General features: G+C 38.3%; 2 protein-coding genes across 3 annotated transcripts; both read right to left on the bottom strand.

The window, feature by feature from the left end:
* Window positions 1-296: 296 nt before the first annotated feature.
* Window positions 297-13,630, bottom strand: LOC131984554 (major histocompatibility complex class I-related gene protein-like). Its single transcript, XM_059349405.1, has 8 exons — window positions 13,260-13,630; window positions 12,816-13,070; window positions 12,244-12,522; window positions 11,551-11,853; window positions 1,328-1,429; window positions 1,000-1,017; window positions 761-833; window positions 297-376 (listed from the first exon to the last, which is right to left on the bottom strand). Exons 1-7 carry the CDS (start codon window positions 13,306-13,308, stop codon window positions 787-789), a joined length of 1,053 nt encoding a protein of 350 aa, XP_059205388.1. The 5' UTR covers window positions 13,309-13,630; the 3' UTR covers window positions 297-376; window positions 761-786.
* A 2,606-nt stretch (window positions 13,631-16,236) lies between these two features.
* Window positions 16,237-24,450, bottom strand: LOC131984550 (major histocompatibility complex class I-related gene protein-like). 2 transcript variants are annotated; one of them, XM_059349400.1, is made up of 8 exons: window positions 24,308-24,450; window positions 21,109-21,375; window positions 20,551-20,829; window positions 20,030-20,332; window positions 19,283-19,390; window positions 18,955-18,972; window positions 18,716-18,788; window positions 16,237-18,328 (listed from the first exon to the last, which is right to left on the bottom strand). In XM_059349400.1, the coding sequence occupies exons 1-7, from the start codon at window positions 24,363-24,365 to the stop codon at window positions 18,742-18,744; spliced, it is 1,080 nt and encodes a 359-aa protein (XP_059205383.1). In that variant the 5' UTR covers window positions 24,366-24,450; the 3' UTR covers window positions 16,237-18,328; window positions 18,716-18,741. The 2 variants fall into 2 exon arrangements, with proteins under 2 accessions (XP_059205383.1, XP_059205384.1); XM_059349401.1 differs by lacking the exon at window positions 24,308-24,450 and adding an exon at window positions 21,564-21,977.
* Between the last annotated feature and the right edge of the window lie 257 nt (window positions 24,451-24,707).

Genomic DNA, 24,707 nt, shown 5'->3' with positions numbered 1-24,707 from the left:
ACTTTGTATGTATGAAGAGTGTTGTGATGATTTCATTGTTTTACACATCATGTTTTACTTCTCTCCAAAAAAAAACATCCTCAATTTGATTTACAATCACTTAAGCAAAAATGTTTATCAGAGGAAATTATTTGTAATTAAACTAAATGATCCAAATAATAAAATCTCCATTAATATTTGATCATATTTGCAAAATATTTGTTTGTTTGTTATTAAAGTTTGTTTTCTTTGTATTCCAATCAATAAAAATCTACAGTTAGAGTCCCAACCCTGATTCAGGTTTATGATATAATATGAAAAACAAATCAACTCCCAGTTTGTGGAGGAGAATGTGGAGGCAGCGCTCCTTGATCCAGTGCAATGTTTATCCATAAACCTAAAGAGACAAAAAGATAAGATTATTAATAAAATATAAAATATCCATTTAAGTGTGAACAGTTTATATTATATTTAACAATTTACCAACTAAGCTTTTCAAGTACAATAATTTCTTTTAATTTGGTTTAACACTATTTTAATAAATTAGTGTTAATATTTGAGTTTAATATTCCAGCTGATCTGAGCTGCTGATGTGAAGGTTTCTGAAAGCCTCTGTGTGCTTTTCTCGTAATTAAATCACTTCAGTTCAACTGTTTCATCTTTGTTGGTTACAGAAGTTTAACAGTGGATAAAGAAATAATCACATATGGTGATTTTCTTAGTTTAAGGCAGCTTTGTTTAACAACTGGTGTGAAAAGTTCACGTCCCAGCAGCAACTCACTGTGTGCAGGGTGGTGTGTTTGTCATTTATGTTCTTGGATTGAGTTCCTCCAAGACCTCCTTGTTGCTGACAGCTGTAAGGTCAGAAACACATTGTTAAACACGGAATCAGTTCAGAGCAGTGGGCCAACAAACACTGCAGGAAAAAGTTCTTCAGCATAAAATCCAGAAAGCATTTTTAAAAATCTGCATAGTGAATGTAAGGTCAGAGAAATTAGAATAAAAACAAGTTTTACTTACGAGATGGAAGGCGTTCGTCTGAAACAAAAATAAAAGACAAATTATTTATGTTGTTAGTTGAAAATGACACTTTGTCACATTCTTTCCACTGATAATTCCCCTTTGACTTAAACTTAATAAGTAAATCATGTTTACCTTTTGTTTTACATTATTTCTTTTCCTTATAACATCATGCTATAGTCAGATTATAACCAAACTGTGGCTCTGAGCCTCACAACACTTAACTGTTGTTAAAACAGATTTTGATGTGCTGGAAAGTGTAATTTGCTGCACTTTCGAAACTAAAAATATGAAAAGAAGAGACAAAGCTTCTTTATTGATGTCTCACCATTCTTCTTTTTATAAATGACGAATCCAATCACAGCGATGAGGACGAGAGCAAGAACAACGACTGCAGCAATGATGATGGCGGTCATGTCAGTGGGCTTCTCTGTGGAGCAGAAAACAACAAGAAATAGTCACAACCTGAACAGATGAAGCAGGTCAGAAGAGAAGAACGTCAGTTTGTCCACCAGAACACAATCCTGTAGACATTGTTTACATTGTTACATTGTGATAGATACGTTCTTTCATCAACTTATTAAATTATTCCATTATTCAGCCTCTAAAACTGGCCAGTAGTTCAGTCAATACAGTGGTTATTATATATTATTCTCTCTGGACTGAGATTAAAAATCAAAACGATTACACAATTTGGTAGAATTATTTTTTTAAATTATGATTTCAAAACAAAAATTAACATACAGAAAGGTATTGAAAATCTAAAATTAAATAAAAAAATAATAAAATAGTTTTTTGTTTGTAGTTGTAGGAGCGGTCAGTAAGTCAACGCGCATTCTTTCTTTGTGTCACAATAATTCGTTCTTTTTATTGATTAATAGTAACAGAAAAAATAAATTAAACTCATCTTTAAACAGAGAAACCCGCTTTGTCTCAAAATGCGGTTGAAAATTGTTTGCCCTTCCGCTCTCTAGTCAAAAAACACACCTGCCGGTGCTCAGGTGACATCTACATATAACGTTACCACCCTCCACTGACATCATCATGGCATCATCATCATCATCATCATCATAATCAATTCAGCCATATGGTGGGTGAAACATAAATCAGTGTAATGGCTTCAACACTCCGGCCCCTAATTGACCGGTAAAGGGCAATTCTTACAATTATACAATGAAGCACACACTCAACAGTTCTTTGTGACAACATTCAAGATTGTCCATAGAATTTCAAAAAATAAGCCAAAAAATAATCCAGGTAGTTCCAATAGTCCATTTGTTGAAACAAGTTAAAAAAAAATTCAGCAAAAAGTCCTTATTCCAGAAAAAGAGAAAAAAAAGAAAAGTTTCAACTTAAGTCCTTTCAGGAATTAATTAAGAAGAGGGGGAAAAAAAGGGCATAGGACCTGTCTCATCAGGTAATGTCTTGTAGAAGGCACAGCTTTGTGATGGGCCTTTCCAAGGTACCATTTTGTGTCCTGATCTTGACCCGACGTATATGTCCCTTTTTGTCGGGGAAGATTTCCGTGATCCTGCCCATGGGCCAGGAGCTGCGTGGTGAGCTTTCATCGATGATCAGCACTATGTCTCCATATTTTAGATTCCTTTTAACTTTATGCCATTTCTGTCTTTGGGTGGTTGACGTGAACTCAAATTCAAAGTGAAAAAAATAATGATTCAAAAATATATGTCAAATGATATATAATTATATTCCCTTATATGTGAATAATTCAAAACTGAATGTGTCCATTTCTAATTCTTTACATATTATTCACTTTTTGGTGTGGTAGTCCTAAAATGTGTCCACCGGTGCAACACAATAAAGAATGTCATTATTTAATTCAGAGAATGTTGGACAGATAAGATTGATAAGCCAAAGGCATATTAGTTTGTCCCAATTATATTTCCACATCAAACATACCCCCAAAAAATTCAGAATTATGTTATTTATATACTATAAGATGTACACATAGAGACTTCACCCAAATGCCTGGGTTACGTTCATTATAATTGGTATAAAACCCAAGGAATCTTCATTTCATCCTTATAGCTGCATAGTGATGATAACATTATTGTACTATCCCACACTTTTTACATACATTTTTCATTAAAATACCTTTTCCACTCACAATTCAATTTGTTGCACCACAGGACATTCCGTTGCACCATTGGACAACAGAGTACTAGTATGCCCATGTCGTGTACAAAGTCAAATTAATTATCAAACATTGTCAAATTTACTTTCTGCGTCTCTCTCTCAGGAAGTTCTCTTTCCTCTCAGGATCTTCATTCAGCCTCTCCCTAAACTTCCTAGACCTTTCCTTGGTGGTCATCTCAGCCTCTCACTTTCAACATGGAAATCAAACTAGCTTTAACAAAACAGGGAAGGAAGGTTTGAGCTGTGTTGTCCTCAAATTCTGAGGTTAAGAGAAAATGCAAAAAAGCTACTTAAATTAGTCATTAAAAGTTGCTCTCGTTAAGGTTGAGGAAGTTTGCACCCATCCATGATCTGATGTCAGCCAGACAATCAAGCAATGGCTGGAGTGCAGCCTGCCCATCAACATTAAGAGGCAGATATAGCTGGACATCTTCTGCAAAGCATTGGAAGGAGATGTTATGTTTGACTAGGATGTCCCCTAGGGGTAAAATATATAATAGGAAGAGGATGGGACCTAGTATAGAGCCCTGAGGGACCCCACAGGTGAGGGGGGCAACAGAGGAGAAGAAATCCCCAAGCAGGACAGAGAAGCTCCCGTCAGCCAGGTAGAACGGGCCATCCAAATGCGGCCGTCCATTAACCTCCATTCATTTTTTAGACTCGGATTATATCTCTTTTGCATATTTAAACTAATTTTTCAATAAAACTTGTAATACAAAAAATGTTTGTTTACATGTTTGCTTTCACTATGTTAATTTTCATTATGATAGGAGTAAAGGAAAAAAATAAGTGAAACTGACTTCATGTTGTACTATAGGACAGTGCGTTTCACCAGTGGACATTTTCGAAATCAATGCTAGTTTGCGGACTAGCTATATGAGAGACATTCTTCATCCTGAGTAACAGTGTTAAGGTTTACATTATTTTCAATTATCAATCAATGTAAATTGATAAAAATATTCAGATCAATACTTAAACTGCGTTGTACCAAAGGACTACCTTAAGACGACCAGTTCCAACACTGCACGGAAATAGTAATATTATGAAAATATTTGAGACAGAACTGATCTTGTGTGCAGTCCACCTACTCCAGAGATGTCTTCTGTCCTTCCTGATTCTGGAAGGACCCCTCTCAGTAATGGGGTGGTCACATTAATGCCTGTTTTATATCTACATAATGCCGTTGCTCCAGGAGGACACCAGTTTTGCGGACAAAATGTAATGTGTCATAATAACTCTACATAGGGACCTTAACACTTATATCCTCTAGATTCATTAAGTAAACACTCGTATGACATGCATTCAAGTATTTTAATGTATTTAGATTAATTTTTCATTAAATTACAGTTGTTTTAAGATAAGTAATGCTACCTAGTACAGTTGCACCGGTGGACAAATGTCATGTTCAAAACAGAATATTTGCATAGTTGAAGAACGATACTCATTGTTTGCAGATGGATTAGATGTAGAAGAATGAACTGCATATTAAAACATTAATTTTAATGAAATATTATCAAATTTGAGTAATATTTGTCACTGGGAACACAAAAATTGAGCGTCACGTCAACCACCCCTTTCCTGTAGCAATGGGAGGTACTCTCGTGTCCAGCGTTTCCAGAAGAGATCAGCTATGTATTGGGTCTGTTTCCATCTTCTTCTGGAATAAGTATCGTCTTTGTCGAAGAGGCCAGGTGGAAGAGTAGGCTTTCGCTTCATTTGAAGCAGGTGGTTGGGTGTCAGAGGTTCTGGATCTTTCACATCCTGAGATAAGACTGTGATGGGTCGGTCATTCATGATCGCCTCTATTTCGCAAAGAGCTGTTTGGAGACTCTCGTCATCCAGGGTCTGTTCCCTTGTGATGGAGTAGAGGATCTTCTTGATTATTCGGATGAGCCGCTCCCACACGCCTCCATTCGTACCGTTGTCAGAAACAATCTCCTTCACTTGACCTCGTCTGCAGATAAATCGTCGAAGTGCAGAAATGCAGGAGTCTGTATCCATTGAGTAGGACATCTCTAAGTGTACGGCACTGCTTGCGAGGCACGTAAACAAGGCTCCATATCTTTTTATTTTGCTGCGGCCACGCTTGACTTCTATGGGACCGAAGTAGTCCAGTCCGGTATGGGTAAAGGGTGGCAAGTCAGGTGTTATCCTGTGCAGAGGTAGGTCAGACATTTTTTGTGTTATTGCTGTGCCATGCCATCTCCTGCAGAGTGTACAATCCCGGGTTATCCTTCTCGCAGCGGAGTTTGCTCTAATTATCCAGTATTTTGTTCTGAGTTTTGCGATCATTTGATTTCTCCCGCAATGACCCACCAAGGCGTGGGTGTGGTGTAGGAGTATCTTTGACAGGTGATTGTCCTTCGGCAGAATGGCAAGATGTTTAGTTTCCTCTGGCATAGCCAGCTTACTTAGTCTGCCTCCAACTCTCAGGATTCCATGTTGGAGGATGGGATCTAGTTTATAGATCGTACTGCTTCTTTTTATGGGCATGCCTTTTTGTAGAGAGGTCACCTCATCTTAGAAGGATTGTTGTTGGACATAGGACACGAGTGCTTGCTCAGCCTTGGCTAGATCCTCCACACACAGCTGTGACCTCGTTGGGTCTGGGTCGCTAGTCTTTTTTACTTTCAATTGTCTCAGATTTTCTTTGATTTTTAAGAGCCAGGCTGCAGATTGAATTAATTTGTCCCATGAAGAAAAGTGCTCAATAAACTGAGTCAACGGACTTTGATTCTGCAGCACACTTGTAGTGCAAGCCACAGTCACCTTCTTGACCTCTGGGTCACCGTCGGACAGTGTGGGTGGTACTTGGATCACTGGCCAGTCCGTTTCAGGTTGCATCAGGAAATCTGGCCCTATCAGCCAGTCTCCTTGAAGGAAGGTATCAGCTTTCATGCCTCTTGAGGCACTGTCTGCCGGGTTTAGTCCAGTCCTTATGTGGCGCCATTGGGATTTGTGTGTCAGATCCCGAATAGTGGACACTCTGTTAGCCACGTAGGTTTGAAACCTTCTGGAGTCATTTTGAATGTATTTTAATACGGCTGTGCTGTCGGTCCAAAAAACTGAGTTTCCAAGGGTCAACTCAAGCTCTTTCTTCAGCATCCTGTCTATCCTAGCAGCAAGGACTGCGCCGGCAAGCTCCAGCCTCGGGATTGTAACCACCTTTAAAGGTGCAACTCTTGCCTTGCCAATCACAAACGCAATGTGAGGTAGTCCATCATCCCTAGTCAGCTTCAGATAGCTGACTGTCCCGTAACCTCGCTCACTTGCATCACAGAAGTGGTGCATCTGTGCTTCAGTAACTTCAAAATCTGTAGGTTTAAGGCATCTCCTGATTCTTAGGCTGGAAATCAGATTAAGATCTTTCAGCCACTCCTTCCATTTATCAATGTAAGTAGTTGGTATCGATTCATCCCATCCACAATTTAGCTTGCACAGGTCCTGCAGTATTCCTTTGCCTGTCAGCATGACTGGTGCTAGGAACCCAAGAGGATCATATACTGAGTTCAACACGGACAAAATACTTCTACGGGTGATTGATGGTTGTTTCGGGGTGATTGAGAAGAAGAACATGTCTGACTCAATGTCCCATCGCATGCCAAGAGCTCTTTCTATGGGCAGTTTGTCTTTGTCGAGGTCTAGATCTTTGACCTCTTTTGCTCTATCTTCAGCTGGGACAGAGGCAAGAACTGCACGACTGTTACTGGTCCATTTGGTGAGTTTACATCCACCTGTGGCGCATATTGATCTGAGCTCGTTTACCAGACCGATTGCTTGCCTCTCATTTGGGACCGATTTGAGACAGTCGTCCACATAAAAGTTGTGACGAATGGTGTTCAGCACTTCAGTGCTACACTTTCCTTCATTATCATTAGCTGTCTGTTTCAGTGCGAAATTGGCACAGCTCGGGGATGAGACTGCTCCAAAGAGATGTGTTGTCATCCGATACTCTGCCAGCGGTTGGTTGGTATCGCCATCTGGCCACCACAGGAATCTGAGGAAGTCCACATCACGTTCAGGTATCCTTACTTGATGGAACATTCCTTCGATGTCCCCCATCACTGCTACTGGTTCCTGTCGGAATCTGAGGAGTACACCCAACAAGGTGTTCGTAAGGTCAGGACCCTGTAGCAGCTCAGAATTCAGGGAAGTTCCTTGAAATGAAGAGGTACAATCGAACACCACCCGGATTGTCTTTTTTCTTTTGTGGTAAACACCATGGTGAGGAATGTACCACAGTTTTCCATCTTTCCGGGGGAGTTGTTCCTCTGGCACTCTCTCTGCATGCCCTTTCCTCAAGACATCACTCATAAAGCCATTATAGTCTCTACGAAAGGCTTCGTCTTTCTGGAATCTGCGGGCAAGACTCAGTGCTCTTTGTTCCGCCACCTTTCTGTTGTTTGGCAGGCTGATGTTATCCTGACGGAATGGAAGTCGTATTTCATAGTGGCCATCTTTCCTTTTGACTGAGCTGTTCATCACACGCAGAAATTTCTTGTCTTCAAATGAGTTTTCTTGTTTTTCATTGTAGGCCAACTCTGAAAAGTCCTGGTTGTATTGGTGTACAAGAAGCTCTTCCAGCTTGACGACTGATATTTTATTGGCCGTTATCCATGGTCGACCATGCTCATACATGGGTGCAGTATTGCTGAGAGGTCCATTTATAGTCCAACCTAGGCGCGTTAGGACTGCGTAGGGCCCCTCAACTTGACTATTTATCACTTTCAGTGGCTCCATAGCCTTTGGGACATTGGCACCAATCAATAGGCCTACTTCTGCTTTGATGTGTTTCAAGTGGACATCCTTTAGGTAAGGCCATCCTTTTATGTCCATCTCTGTCGGAATGTTCTCTTGATTGACAGGAATGGCATTTTGTGTGAAGACCTCGGGAAGCTCTATGAAGCTGTTGCCATCCAGGCTGCATACTTCCAGTCCCCTTGCAGCATAGGTTTTCACAGGCTTTTCATAACCCATTGTTCGGAGTAGGATTTCTGTTTTCTTTCCTCTGACAGACAACTGTTCCATCAGTTTTTCTGTGACAAATGTAGCATTGCTTCCAGGGTCTAGAAACGCATAGGTTTCTATCAAACAGCTGCCTTTATGTGCTTTCATTTTTATAGGTACCACTGCTAACCTGTAGTTTGTGGTTCTGCCCCCTGTTTGTGCTGCTGATGACACCATAGCAATTTGTGCTGCTGATGAAACTTTAGCTATGCAATTGCTCCTGGTGTCTGAATCTTGCTTAGCTGCTGGCTTGGTGTTTCCTGGAGTGAAGTTCTCAATATGCAAGACAGTGGGGTGTTTCTTCTCACAGGAGCGACACATGAGACGTTTCTTGCATTCTTTACTCATATGACCTCTGACCAAGCAGGCAAAGCAGAGTCCATTTTTCTTTAGCAGCTCAACTTTCTCATTGTGTGGAATCTTTTTTTATTATTTCACAGGTTTCCATCACATGATCGGATGCCCTCTGGCCTGGCTGCCCTTTTCCATGCATTTATGCGCTTGTTGGTTTCTGTGTTGGGAATGACAGTCGTAGCAAAGCTTTTCTTGTTGCTATATCTTGTAAAAGGTAAGTCTCTTTTGGATTTTCTCCCATTTGTGCTTGCGGTAGGATCCTGGATATCCCTGAAGATGGGATCTTGAATTATTCTGGCCTGTTTTTCCATAAACAGAACAAGATCATGGAATTTAGGTCTCTGCTGTGTTCTTTCAATGATGTCACATACAGCAGACCGCCATTTCTCTCGAAGTTTAAATGGGAGTTTGAATACAAGCCTTTTCATGTTAGATGGTAGGTCAAGCTCTGACATGTATGGAAGGTCCTGAACTGCACTACCACAGGCTCTTAGATAGAGGGCGTAGCTGTGAAGTGCCTTTCCATCATCTGTACGTATTTGGTTCCAGTTTAAGGCCTTTTCAATGTATGCAGATGTAACCTTGAAATCATCAGCAAAATGATATTTAAGTAGGCGCTTTGCTTCCTTATAACCAGTTGTGGCGTTCACGTTAAAGCAGCTTCGAACTAGTTCCTTTGGGTGACCTACAGTATACTGTTCCAGGAAGTACAGTCGATCCTCATTACTGTTGGTTTTGTCCTCGATGTTGTGCTTAAAAGCCTTCATAAATGGCCTGAAAGTGAGAGGATCACCGTCGAACACCAGCAACTCCCTTCTTGGGTGTTTAGATTCCTTCTCCTGTATCACTAGCAGATCCACCAAGTCTGTCTGTCTTTCTATTATGTTTGTGAGATAATTGCTCTGAGCTCTATCCTTTCTGGGAGTTGATTTGCCTTGTCTGGGTGGTCCATCAGGTGCAACTCTAGGCATGTGAGGATTTGGTGGAGCCCTTGGTTGTTGCTCAGACCTTTTTATGATCCCAGTTTGTGGTGGGTATTGAGTGGATATAATTTTTTGTAAGGGTGTTTTAGGTATGGTTCCTATCCGTGCAAACTCCGGCTCTGTTAGGCTTCCTTCCATGTTGTCAGATCCATTTATTGGTTCCTCCATTTCTTTTCCAGATTCAGCTTCATCACATCATCCTCCAGAGCCTTTAGCCTCGCATCAGCTGCAGCAATATCTGCTTCCAAGTCCAGGGATTCCATTTTTAAACCCAGCTGATGCTTCTCCATTTCCAGTTCATGCTTCCGTTTGAGAGCTTCAGCTCTGGCCTGCAGAGCAGCTTTGTCTGCAGCAGCCTTCCTGCATGCTGAAACAACTGATGAAGATTTTGAACTTTTAGAACCTTTAGAACTTCTAGAATAATTTGAAACCTTTGAACCAGTCTGTGAGACACTATCCACAACATCCACTAGAGCCTGTGGGTCAGGCAGAGGATTCATCCATTGATCCATCTCAGTCAGAAAAGCATCATAATCAGCCATTTTTGGCTCATACCAGTCCACAGTTTCATTAATTCTCACATCTTCAGGCAGCAGTTTCTGAACAGATTCATGACACCTTTTAAATTCATCAAGCAGTCGTAGAAACGCATTTGCACCTTCATTAATATGGTCCACATCAGCACCCTCTTTCATCATTGTTTTTATTTCATTCATTTTCCGTGTACAGTGTGAGAGTTTTCCTCTGCGTGCTGCGCTCAGTGTTTTAAATGTTTTCCTTTGTTGCGCAGCGTCCATCTCCGTAATATTAGTTTCTGTGACTCCACATTCAGTTCCTTCTGCCATTGTTCAAAAGTTCATTCTCAGCCTTTAATATTCGTTTGTACCGTTGTTTTCCAAGTAGATCCGACAGCTTTTGTTTGAATATTCGTTAGTATTTCGGTTATTTATTTATTTATTCATTCATTCATGCGCACAGCCGTGCTTTGTTTCCGTTTCAGTCCGTTTATAGGTCATTCAAGTTACTTTATTTCCGTGAGCGTATAATTTATTTTCAGGCCCCTTCCGTGGCTTTGTTTCGTATATTACATTTTATTTCCATCTGACCGTGATATTTTCATTCATAACTTCCAGTGGCTTTTAAAGTTTTCCGCCTTCCGTGCAGCGATATTGATCTGCGGTGTCCTGCAGCCTATAGTTTCAGTGATTTCGTAGTTTATAGGCAGTTTATGGATTTATTTGTTTGCTCATCAAACACTTCCTTCATTTCTTTGTCACTTTAATGTTTGGTCGTAACCAGGTTCAGAAAACACACACCCGCTCGTTTACTCACGGTACCGGTGAGATCAGATTCTGGCAGCAGTCCAAAGTCAATCCAAACACACAGACTCCGGGATAAATCCATTCATTTGCACGCTGACTGGCGTCCTTTTCGGCGTTCAGATGGGCAATTTTCAACTTATGTAGGAGCGGTCAGTAAGTCAACGCGCATTCTTTCTTTGTGTCACAATAATTCGTTCTTTTTATTGATTAATAGTAACAGAAAAAATAAATTAAACTCATCTTTAAACAGAGAAACCCGCTTTGTCTCAAAATGCGGTTGAAAATTGTTTGCCCTTCCGCTCTCTAGTCAAAAAACACACCTGCCGGTGCTCAGGTGACATCTACATATAACGTTACCACCCTCCACTGACATCATCATGGCATCATCATCATCATCATCATCATAATCAATTCAGCCATATGGTGGGTGAAACATAAATCAGTGTAATGGCTTCAACAGTAGTATTTTATATTAACCAGAGCTTAAGCAAACATTGGACAGGCACCACAAAACAAACCCAGAAGTGAGTAAATGTGTTGGTTTAATACTTAAAGCAGAATAGAGATTCATGATGAACTTTAGTGTCATTCATACTATTCACAGGACAGCAGTGAACAGCAGAATGATTTCTCATCTAAGTCTTAAAATTATACATGAAAAAATAGATTCAAGAAACTGGAAACAAAACAATATGAGGAAAGAGTTAAAAGACAGATAGAAGTCTCACCTCTGTTGGTCCTGATCTTTACTTCTTCCAGCCTGGTGACGATGTCGTCCTTCACACCAGAGAGATGAAACACACACTCGTACCTGGTCCAGTCTTCAGGTTTAACTGATGAGAGGTCCAGGTCAACACTCATCTGGAAGGATCCATCATGGTTGGGGAGGATCTCTCCGAGCTCCACGTCCTCATGAAGCTCCTCTCCATCTTTCCTCCAGAACATCATGGCTGCCTCAGGGTAGAAACCTGTAGCGTGGCAGCTGACTGGAGAGGAGGGAGTCTTCTGGAGGAGAGACACTGAGGGAAGCTCTGCAGAGAGGGACAGAGAGATTTAATTTAACTATAAAGTGCATAACTAGTTTAGAATGCTTTTGTGCTCCGTCTTTGGATACTTTTTTAGCGGGGGGGGGGGGGGGGGGGGGTTACAATAACTTGCTGTGAAGAACTGCTGTGAGAAATTATTTCATTCATCCCCGTATTTGCAGAATCACACACACAGACATCTGTCTTTCTTCAATAAAAAAGCATCAAAGGAAAATCTTGTCCGGTGTGGCTGAGCACAGAGCACTATTCCCGGGCATGGGTGGTGGGATCGGCTGGTCAAAACTCTGGTTCTTACTGTCGGCTAGAACTTTTAAAAACTACTAAAAATATACAGTCCAGTCCTATCCAATGAAATATCAAGTCATGTGATCTTACCTTTTCTCAGCAGAGAGCTCTTGCCATAGTCCACAAACAACCTCAGGTGTTCAGGGCAAATCTGAGTCAGGTAATACTCATTTAATTTCAATCTAGCTATATCAGATTCCCATCTCTGTTTGGTGATGACAGCCTGTGGTTGTGGAGCGATCCATGTCAGTGTCTTCAGGTCCAATGATAAAAAGTCTTCTCCGTTATAACCATACTGATAAAGACCTTTAACTTCTCCGGTCTCATCATCCCACTCACAGCCACTCATCCTCTGTACAATGTGATCACCTGAGAAAGAAAAAAACAGAGACTGAAACATGATGTACAGATGATATCTCAGGCTTAAAAAAGATGATCTTAAACATGTTGTGCATGTGATGAGGTTAATCTCCCAGTCTTGTGGTGTGCTCATGGATCAAACATTATGGTTTAACTGGGTTTCAATGGCGACATTTTGTTATTATAGACTGAGGAACTGAGGTTGAACCATCAATAAAAATGCTTTAACACAACTAAATTGATTTAAAAAATAAATAAAAATCAAGCAGTATAAATATATAATATGACAGTATACACTGCACCTCCACTGTGGTTGAAGCGCTGCTTCATATGGTCAATCGAGGCTTTGAAAAAGTGAGTCTCCAGAAGACATTCTTCACTATAAAACTCCAACTGCTCTGTTAATTTTCTCGCCCAGTCCTGTTTTGGTTCTGCTGTCATTTTATCGCTGTCGCAGTTACCCACAACAAGTTCATCAACCAATGCAACAGCCACAAACTCTTGGAGTTTTGGGAATCCAGAAGATGCAGTTGTAAAAAACGTCAAGGAGTGTTTAACTGTCGGACAAACAAGGTTTTACAATCAGTACAAACTTCGTTAATATATGGTGCATTCAGTGTTATTCGGTTACAAACAAATAGTCATAACAAGGCCATATGAAAGTGAAAGTAAATAATATCAGCTGCGCAGCAACAAATGCAGAGCTGACTGGAAAAGTGAAGCAGAGATTAAAAAGGTGATCGTACCTGGAGATGCCACATGACAGAGGAGAAGCAACGAGAGGAACTTCTTCATCTTGTTTCAATAAATTAGTGTAAACGTTGAAGTTAGATGGTTAGAAGTGAGACGGCTCACTGACCAGTCAGCTCCTTTAGCTGTCCTGTTACTGCCGCGCCCGTTTAGACAAACTGCTGCAGGTCTGTTGATTACAACGGGAGAATTTAAAATGATCGCAGATGATGACCGAGTCTTTTGTCCCAGAGTCTCCAAAGTAAATATTGGACACATTTATCACCGGTAACGTGTCTTCTGAACATTCTGACACAAAAACTGCATTTTCTGACGGACAAATCAAGAGAAAATTAACTTTGTTCGAGATCTATCCGTCTCAGCAACTCACTCTCGCGAGATCTGGCTCTGGATAACTTTAACGTTACCCAAAGTCTCGCGAGAAAATGAATATGCCAAAACCACAGACAGTATTAGCCTGGCTAAGACAGTATATAAATAGGTCAAAATCATTTACTTTAGCTAAAAGTTTTCAAATACTGACATCAAAATGTGGGTCCACTTAAAGTACTTAAGGTCAGAATTATCCATTTGTTACAGGCCCCGGGCATGAGGCCTGGTTAACAGATGATAAAACCGGATTTAAACAGGAAAGAATCAGTGACTTCTTTTAAGGCTCTTCTCGGTCTTTATTGACATATATTCATCGTTCAATTACTCTTTTCCCTTTTTCAAAATTCATTCTGAAATAAAACATGTAAAGAAAATGTCTCTGCATCAGTCCTTTTCAATTACACACACAAATATTCACTTCAGATCATTTAACTGGAGGTATTTTACATTGTAACATACAGTATTACTCATTAATATTCATGTTCATTTAGGCTAATTACTGTTTGGTTACAGTTCTAACATTTACAGGTAAATTCTCACGAGGTAAGTATTCAATACATTAAGGCTACATTTATTTACTGTTTTAGTGAGAAGATGAACTAGCCTGTTTTCAATGAAATGTTTTAAACAAATGTGTTTAACTGAATATTACTATTGAAACTACAAACAACAAAAGGACTTAGCCAATTAACCTGCTGGTTTGATTGTTTAGCATACAGCCACCAACTGCTCATAGCTTAACAGGGCTAAGTAAGTGCTGCTAACCAGATATTGGCCTACATCAAAATTATATACTGTAACAAAATGCACTATTTCCCCCCATGTACAGTATATAGCCTACAAGAACATTAACGAGAATCAATACATTACGATTTATGGAAATAACACACATTCTGCAATATGTTATGATGACCTGCTCACTAAATGAGATGTCTCATAATTCTATTATTTACCTACATCATATAGGCTATTTCTATTATGCAATCAAGGAAAACTCAATAAAATGGTGTTAATAATATTCATGATTATTATACAAACAAATTAATCTGTGTCACATCTTTATCCAGACATTGTAGTATTTATATTATTACTAAAGGTCTGGTTGACCAAACCTCTTTCTGCTCTCTGCTGATCAATACCTGAGTTGATCACTACTTATTTCCCTTTCGAGAGAAGTCAGCAGTGTGACAGCGCCCCCTGTGGACCAATAATATATCTGCCTTTGAACTGCTCAGGGGAAACCACCTGAGGAGTCACCTGACTCTGTTGGTGTCAGTTTGATAAAACATCATGATGATCCATGACTCTGGTTATATGTATTTATCAAAGTAAGAACAATAGAATTAATTAAAATCAAATATGAATGTATTTAGTGTCAATGCAGAGCCTCACTGCTCCATGAAACCTAAAAATACCTTTAACAAAGCTGAATCCAGGAAAACAAACTGTGAACCTCCAACAAACAACAAATGAATAACTCTTAACTGTTGTCTATTTCAGAAGCACAATACTCATTATATAAACCCTGATCATTACAAGTTGTAGTTAAATGGAGGCTGTCACACTCTAAACAGTAATGTTCTCATTCTCATTTTTCAACTTTATTTGATATTGGGGGAGATACAGAGTGAAAGGGGGAGACTTGGAGGAAAAGGAAAAAACAAATAAATAAAGGCCATAAAAAGAAGCTTGAATTATGAATTAAACTGATTAACTTCAGCATTTAATAAAAAGACACATTTTGAAAACAAGTCAAAATCTGACAATTTTTTTTGCAATCTGATTAAAAGCCTCAAAAAAACTCAAACTCAAAGCCTGAAATTAAAACACTTAAAAAAGATGAAGCAGGTCAGAAGAGAAGAACGTCAGTTTGTCCACCAGAACACAATCCTGTAGACATTGTTTGTTCTGCTGTTGTTTTTATCCCTTCTTATCGGAACATAATTACTGTATCTATGTGTTGTTTGTTTGTCCTTGTCTATAGCTTTGTTGTCTTTGTTTAGCTGCATGTCTGTGTTGGTTTCTGTCCCATATGTGGGTTTTTGACTAAATTATTCTGACTAATTAAATGATAGATTTTAGACATAGACATTCTTTCATCAATTTATTAAATTATTCCATTATTCAACCTTTTACACCACCTGCAGCCTGAAGAATAGTTGAGTTGGTCTGCGAAATCTCAAATGAAATAAAACATGCACACATAATGAGAGGTTAAAATTGATGAGTATTGTTTTTTCCTCTATTTTGGTAAATAAGCTTTGATGCCTTCTATTAGAAAAAAAATGACATTATTTTCTAAGGCCTTTTTTATTAGAGAAAACAGGAAAACAAACCAGAGAAGATGCAAGATGATGTTCCAGTGTAAAAAAAAAGTCATCAGTAATGTTTTTTAATGTCATTTTTGAAAAAAAAAATCCCTCCTCAGATGTCTGAAGGATCACAGGTTTACCCAAATAGTTTTGTTCTTCCTGCTCTGTAGTTTAAAATGGACAGGTCAGAGCCACAGTAACAGTAGTACAAATTCAATGAATACTCAAATAATTATAGTTACAGTATCAGATGTTTAAGCATGTATGTGTAATCACAAAGACAAGGACATTAGTTATATTGGGAACTTTATTGAAAAGCAAAAGTACAAAAGAAATGAAATTGCAGGGAAACTTCATTTGACATTCATCTACTTCACCCAACACAAGAAGAGCTTGGCTCTAAATTTCTTCAGTTAAAATATCTAAGAGATTAAATGTCCCTTGTCCCCAAATACTCATTAAATATTTTAAAGATTTCTATAACTGTACAGAGAATATTTGAACATCCCACAACACTTAGAATCTCAGCTAAAAGGGGCGTCCCGGTGGCTCGCACTGGTAGAACGTTACCTTGCTGCGGCGGAGCCAGGTTCGAATCTGGCCTGTGCTCCCTTTGCCGCATGTCCTTCCCTCTGTCACTCCCTTTCTATCTGTCACTTTCAATAAAGCATGAAAAATACAAATAAAAAATAAAATAAAAAAAGAATCTCAGCTAAAAATAAAATATTTCAAAATGCATCAAAATAACAAAAAAATCAACATAAGCTACTCATGATTCATTCAGAAAAACCTCAACAACATAAATTATCTTTTACTTTGGCCTGACTTGAAACGAACAGAATCTTAAAATCCAACCAGTTTAAAGAAGAAGAAATATTTACACACAAACTATTTACACAACTGGAAAATAAAAGTGCTGTCTGCTGCTTATATTTTGTGTATGTTTGGATCATTGTGAACGTAATTTCATGTTGTGATATATAATTAGCCACAGTAATGCAAAGATCCATCCATTTCCTCAGCGGTTGATGGTGCTGAGAGCACACACTGGGAGAGGTGGAGTCCAGTTTATCACCAGAAGAAACACACAGACATTCACACTGACAGCTACGGGAAGTTTCAGGAGTCTAATGAGCAGAGAATATTTTGGGATGTTTCTGATTCATTTGCAGCATTGTCCCCCATGATCAAATACAACCAAAGAACCAAAGAACGGCTGAATCAGTATCAACAGTAAAATAACTTTCAACCGGTTAGTAAATCTCTCTTTATCTCAAGGTTTATATTATCTTATTGCCAGAACCAAGAAGTGAGTGTGATAATATGAGAATACTCATAAATTACATTTACATTCCAGACAGCAGAAGAATCATACTATTAATGTGCTTTTTTCTCCACCAAAACCATCACTACTGCCACTCACTCCACCCTCACCAACTGCCTTACTGATATCAAAAGCTGGATGCAAACAAACTTTTTTGTCTCTGTCTCTGTCCCCCCACATCCACAACCTTGGAGTCATCTTGGACAGAAACCTCTCTTTTGAGCACCACGTCACCCAAATCACCAGAACTGCCTTTTTCCACCTGGAGAACATCGCCCGTCTCCGTCCATCACTCTCCTTCCCCGCTGCAGAAACACTCATCCATGCCTTTATCACCTCCAGACTGGACTACTGTAATAGCATATTGTATGGCATTCCCTCTAAATCACTCAAAAACCTCCAGTACATCCAGAACTCTGCCGCTCGGGGACAGAGCCTTTTCTATCTCCGCCCCCTCCCTCGGGAACTCTCTCCCCAAAAACATCAGACTGCTCAGATCCATCCACATTCAAAAAACTCCTCAAAACTCACCTATCAGAACTGCTTTGTTGTTGATTTAATTGTTTGTTTTCTCTTTAACTGCATGTTCACTGTTTTAACTGTAAAGCGCCTTTGTGTACCCTGAAAAGCGCTCTATAAATAAAATGTATTATTATTATTATTTTTTTAGATGAGCACACAAACCTTTACTTTGTATGTATGAAGAGTGTTGTGATGATTTCATTGTTTTACACATCATGTTTTACTTCTCTCCAAAAAAAAAAACATCCTCAATTTGATTTACAATCACTTAAGCAAAAATGTTTATCAGAGGAAATTATTTGTAATTAAACTAAATGATCCAAATAATAAAATCTCCATTCATCTTTGATCATATTTGCAAAATATTTGTTTGTTTGTTATTACAGTTTGTTTTCTTTGTATTCCAATCAATAAAAATCTACAGTTAGAGTCCCAACCCTGATTCTATCAGTTTATGATATAATATAATAATATGTTTGTGGAGGAGAATGTGGAGGCAGCGCTCCTTGATCCAGTGTAATGTTTATCCATAAACCTAAAGAGACAAAAAGATAAGAAGATTATTAATAAAATATAAAATATCCATTTAAGTGTGAACATTTTATATTATATTTAACAATTTACCAACTAAGCTTTTCAAGTACAATAATTTCTTTTAATTTGGTTTAACACTATTTTAATAAATTAGTGTTAATATTTGAGTTTAATATTCCAGCTGATCTGAGCTGCTGATGTGAAGGTTTCTGAAAGCCTCTGTGTGCTTTTCTCCTAATTAAATCACTTCAATTCAACAGTTTCATCTTTGTTGGTTACAGAAGTTTAACAGTGGATAAAGAAATAATCACATATGGTGATTTTCTTAGTTTAAGGCAGCTTTGTTTAACAACTGGTGTGAAAAGTTCACGTCCCAGCAGCAACTCACTGTGTGCAGGGTGGTGTGTTTGTCATTTATGTTCTTGGATTGAGTTCCTCCAAGACCTCCTTGTTGCTGACAGCTGTAAGGTCAGAAACACATTGTTAAACACGGAATCAGTTCAGAGCAGTGGGCCAACAAACACTGCAGGAAAAAGTTCTTCAGCATAAAATTCAGAAAGCATTTTTAAAAATCTGCATAGTGAATGTAAGGTCAGAGAAATTAGAATAAAAACAAGTTTTACTTACGAGATGGAAGGCGTTCGTCTGAAACAAAAATAAAAGACAAATTATTTATGTTGTTAGTTGAAAATGACACTTTGTCACATTCTTTCCACTGATAATTCCCCTTTGACTTAAACTAAATAAGTAAATCATGTTTACCTTTTGTTTTACATTATTTCTTTTCCTTATAACATCATGCTATAGTCAGATTATAACCAAACTGTGGCTCTGAGCCTCACAACACTTAACTGTTGTTAAAACAGATGTTGATGTGCTGGAGAGTGTAATTTGTTGCACTTTCTAAACTTAAAATATGAAAAGAAAAGACAAAGCTTCTTTATTGATGTCTCACCATTCTTCTTTTTATAAATGATGATTCCAATCACAGCGATGAGGACGAGGACGAGAGAAAGAACAACGACTGCAGCGATGATGATGGCGGTCATGTCAGTGGGCTTCTCTGTGGAGCAGAAAACAACAAGAAATAGTCACAACGTGAACAGATGAAGCAGGTCAGAAGAGAAGAACGTCAGTTTTTCCACCAGAACACAATCCTGTAGACATTGTTTACATTGTTGCATTGTGATAGATACGTTCTTTCATCAATTTATTAAATTATTCCATTATTCAGCCTCTAAAACTGGCCAGTAGTTCAGTCAACACTGTGATTATTATATATTATTCTCTCTGGACTGAGATTAAAAATCAAAACGGTTACACAAATTGGTAGAATTATTTTTTTAAATTATGATTTCAAAACAAAAATTAACATACAGAAAGGTGATAAAGATATTGAAAATCTAAAATTAAATTAAAAAATAATAAAATAGTTTTTTGTTTGTAGTGTTTTGTATTAACCAGAGCTTAAGCAAACATTGGACAGGCAACACAAAACAAACCCAGAAGTGAGTAAATGTGTTGGTTTAATACTTAAAGCAGAATAGAGATTCATGATGAACTTTAGTGTCATTCATACTATTCACAGGACAGCAGAACAATTTCTGATCTAAGTCTTAAAATTATACATAAAAAAATAGATTCAAGAAACTGGAAACAAAACAATATGAGGAAACAGTTAAAAGACAGATAGAAGTCTCACCTCTGTTGGTCCTGATCTTTACTTCTTCCAGTCTGGTGAAGATGTCGTCCTTCACACCAGAGAGATGAAACACACACTCGTACCTGGTCCAGTCTTCAGGTTTGACTGATGAGAGGTCCAGGTCAACACTCATCTGGAAGGATCCATCGTGGTTGGGGAGGATCTCTCCGAGCTCCACGTCCTCATGAAGCTCCTCTCCATCTTTCCTCCAGAACATCATGGCTGCCTCAGGGTAGAAACCTGTAGCGTGGCAGCTGACTGGAGAGGAGGGAGTCTTCTGGAGGAGAGACACTGAGGGAAGGTCTGCAGAGAGGAGAGAGAAAGGGAGGAAATAAGAAATTAAGAAGGGAGAAATCAGGATAAGAAATGGAGAAAATGTGAGACTGATGCAATAAAACATATATTAAATCAAATCAATGACAATTCAATGATAGTTCAGTCTCAGCAAAAGTGGTTGAGTTTCAGCAGACTGTATAAACATTACTGTGTCCATGAAATGATATCAGGTCATGTGATATTACCTTTTCTCAGCAGAGAGCTCTTGCCATAGTCCAGATACATCTTCAGCCATTCAGGGAATACCTGAGTGAGGTAATACTCATTGTCTTTAAATCTAGCTTTGTCAGCATCCCATCTCTGTTTGGTGATGACAGCCTGTGGTTGTGGAGCGATCCATGTCAGTGTCTTCAGGTCCAATGATAAAAAGTCTTCTCCATTATAACCATACTGATTAAAACCATTAACTTCTCCAGTCTCATCATCCCACTCACAGCCACTCATTCTCTGTAAAATGTTGACACCTGAGAGAGAAACATGATGTACAGATAATATCTCAGGTTAAAAAAAGATGATCTTAAACATGTTTTGCATGTCATGAGGTTAGTCTCCCAGTCTTGTGGTGTGCTCATGGATCAAACATTATGGTTTAACTGGGTTTCAATGGGGACATTTTGTTATTATAGACTGAGGAACTGAGGTTGAACCATCAAAAAATTGCATTAACACAACTAAATTGATTTAAAAAATAAATAAAAATTAAGCAGTACAAATATATAATATGACAGTACTGTATACTGTACCTCCACTTTGGTTGAAGCGCTGCTTCAAAAGGTCAATCGAGGCTTTGAAAAAGTGAATCTCCTCACGACATCTTCCACTGTACCACTCAAACTGCTGAGGATCACTTTCTGATAATTTTCTCGCCCAGTCACGTTTTGGTTCTGCTGTCATTTTATCGCTGTCGCAGTCAACAATCACAATTTCATCAACCAATGCAACAGCCACATATTCTGGGACATTTTGGAATCCAGAAGATCCAGTTGTAAAAAACTTGAAGGAGTGTTTAACTGTCGGACAAACAAGATTATACAATCAGTACAAACTTCGTTAATATATGGTGCATTCAGTGTTATTCGGTTACAAACAAATAATCATAACAAGGTCAAGTAGAAGTGAAAGTAAATAATATCAGCTGAGCAGGACAAATGCAGAGCTGACTGGAAAAGTGAAGCAGAGATTAAAAAGGTGATCGTACCTGGAGATGCCACATGACAGAGGAGAAGCAACGAGAGGAACTTCTTCATCTTGTTTCAATAAATTAGTGTAAACGTTAACGTTAGATGGTTAGAAGTGAGATGGCTCACTGACCAGTCAGCTCCTTTAGCTGTCCCGTTACTCCCGCGCCCATTTAGACAAACTGCTGCAGGTCTGTTGATTACAACGGAAGAATTTAAAATTATCGCAGATGATGACCGAGTCTTTTGTCCCAGAGTCTCCAAAGTAAATATTGGACACATTTCTCACCGGCAACGTGTCTTCTGAACATTCTGACACAAAAACGGCATTTTTCTGACGGACAGATCAAGAGAAAATTAACTTTGTTCGAGATCTATCCGTCTCAGCAACTCACTCTCGCGAGATCTGGCTCTGGATAACTTTAACCTTACCAAAAGTCTCGCGAGAAAATGAATATGCCAAAACCATACAGTATATAAATAGGTCAAAATCATTTACTTTAGCTAAAAGTTTTCAAATACTGACATCAAAATGTGGGTCGACTCAAAGTACTTAAAGTCAGAATTATCCATTCATCCATTATCCAATAGTTACAGGCCCCGGGCATGAGGCCTGGTTAACAGATGATAAAACCGGATTTAAACAGGAAAGAAGGAAGAGACGGGAATCAGTGACTTCTTTTAAGGCTCTTCTCGGTCTTTATTAACATATATTCATCGTTCAATTTCTCTTTTCCCTTTTTCAAAACTCATTCTGAAATAAAACATGTAAAGAAAATGTCTCTGCATCAGTCCTTTTCAATTACACACACACAAATATTCACTTCAGATCATTTAACTGGAGGTATTTTACATTGTATCATACAGTATTACTCATTAATATTCATGTTCATTTAGGCTAATTACTGTTTGGTTACAGTTTCCAACATTTACAGGTAAATTCTCACGAGGTAAGTATTCAATACATTTACATTTATTTACTGTTTTAGTGAGAAGATGAACTAGCCTGTTTTCAATTAAATGTTTTAAACAAATGTGTTTAACTGAATATTACTATTGGAACTACAAACAACAAAAGGACTTAGCCAATTAACCTGCAAGTTTGATTGTTTAGCATAGAGCCACCAACTGCTCATAGCTTAACAGGGCTAAGTAAGTGATAACAAAATGCACTATTTCCCCCCATGTACAGTATATAGCCTACAAGAACATTAGCTAGAATAAATACATTACGATTTATGGAAATAACACACATTCTGCAATATGTTACGATGACCTGCTGGCTAAATGAGATGTCTCATAATTCTATTATTTACCTACATCATATATTTCTATTATGCAATCAAGGAAAACTCAATAAAAATGGTGTTAATATTCATGATTATTACACAAACAAATCAATCTGTGTCACATCTTTTATCCAGACATTGTAGTATTTATATTCGTAGTATTTATATTATTACTATAGGTCTGGTTGACCAAACCTCTTTCTGCTCTCTGCTGATCAATACCTGAGTTGATCACTACTTATTTCCCTTTCCAGAGAAGTCAGCAGTGTGACAGCGCCCCCTGTGGACCAATAATATATCTGCCTTTGAACTGCTCAGGGGAAACCACCTGAGGAGTCACCTGACTCTGTTGGTGTCAGTTTGACAAAACATCATGATGATCCATGACTCTGGTTTATGTATTTATCAAAGTAAGAACAATAGAATGAATTAAAATAAAATATGAATGTATTTAGTGTCAATAAAGAGCCTCAGCCTTAGCTGCATGTCTGTGTTGGTTTCTGTCCCATATTTGGGTTTTTGACAAAATGATTGTGACTAATTTAGTGATAGATACATACTTTCATCAATTTATTAAATTATTACATTATTCAACCTTTTACATCACCAGCAGCCTAAACAATAGTTGAGTTGGTCTCCCAAACCTTAAACAAATTAAAACACACACATAATGAGAGGTTGAAAATTACACAAGTATTATTTTTTTCCTCTATTTTGGTAAATAAGCTTTGACGCCTTCTATTAGAAAAAAAAAATACAGTAAATATTGAAGTGCTTTTTATTATGAATTTCCACAGTGAAAAGTCCTGTAAATGTGTGAGGATATACCTGCAGTCCTGTAGAATGGACCTGCAGTGAAATTAGTGACTGGAAACAGATAGTTTAATTTTAATTAATTTTTAATGTAATATTTTTAATGTACAGTAAATATTGAAGTGCATTTTATTATGAATTTCCACAGTGAAAAGTCCTGTAATTTTGTGATAATATACCTTAGGTGCCATAGAATGAACCTGCAGTGAAATTAGTGACTGGAAACAGACAGTTTAATTTTTATGATTTAAAAAAAAATATAATGTAATATTTTACTGTACAGTAAATATTGAAGTGCATTTTATTATGAATTTCCACAGTGAAAAGTCCTGTAAATTTGTATATGTAACTGTTGATGTAACGTTAATACTTCATCTCCTCTCTGCTGGTAGGAGTTTTATACTGAAAAAAAGGTGATAAAGAATGACAATGAAGTGTTTATACTTCATGTCAGCTCGCTTGGAGCAGTTTCAGTGAATTTACCGTAAATATCACAATACGGGCGCACTACATTATATAGGGACAGCTGGCTTGACTACGGAGAAGCGAATGACGGCTCGCTTGACCGCAGTCCCCATGGAGGCTTGCGCCGGCTATTAGCGACACACTTTAATAAACGATCGTGAACAACAGACAAGATTTTTACTTTTATCTTAACTCACTTGCCGCAGCGCCATGCAGGGCTGTTACCAGGACAACCAGAGCAGCCAACATCTTCATCGTGACCGTCTGAACATTTAGCAGAGTGAAGCTTTGTGTGTTTGTCTGAAGAGAGAAACAGATATCGCCCTTACAGCTCGAGAAAGAGAGTTGAAATGAGAAAACAAGGTGCGCGCTGAATTATGAGCCAATGGGAATTTATTCTGAGCATGACGTCACTTGTATCTCGCTAAAACAGACTCAGACAGGTTATGAACCGAAAGTGAAAAGTTTATGATGTTACTTCAGCCTGTAAGAGGAAGGGGAGACATGCGGGGCTTGGTTTTTATTTCTCAACTTTGTCCACATATGAAAGGAGTTTTACATTTTCTGCTGCTCACATCTTGTTAAAATGTTTTGCAG

This window comes from Centropristis striata, chromosome 14 (assembly GCF_030273125.1).
Source record: "Centropristis striata isolate RG_2023a ecotype Rhode Island chromosome 14, C.striata_1.0, whole genome shotgun sequence".
Lineage (NCBI taxonomy): Eukaryota > Metazoa > Chordata > Actinopteri > Perciformes > Serranidae > Centropristis > Centropristis striata.
Note: the sequence above shows the minus strand (reverse complement) of the source record. Positions and strands in the feature narration are given on the sequence as shown.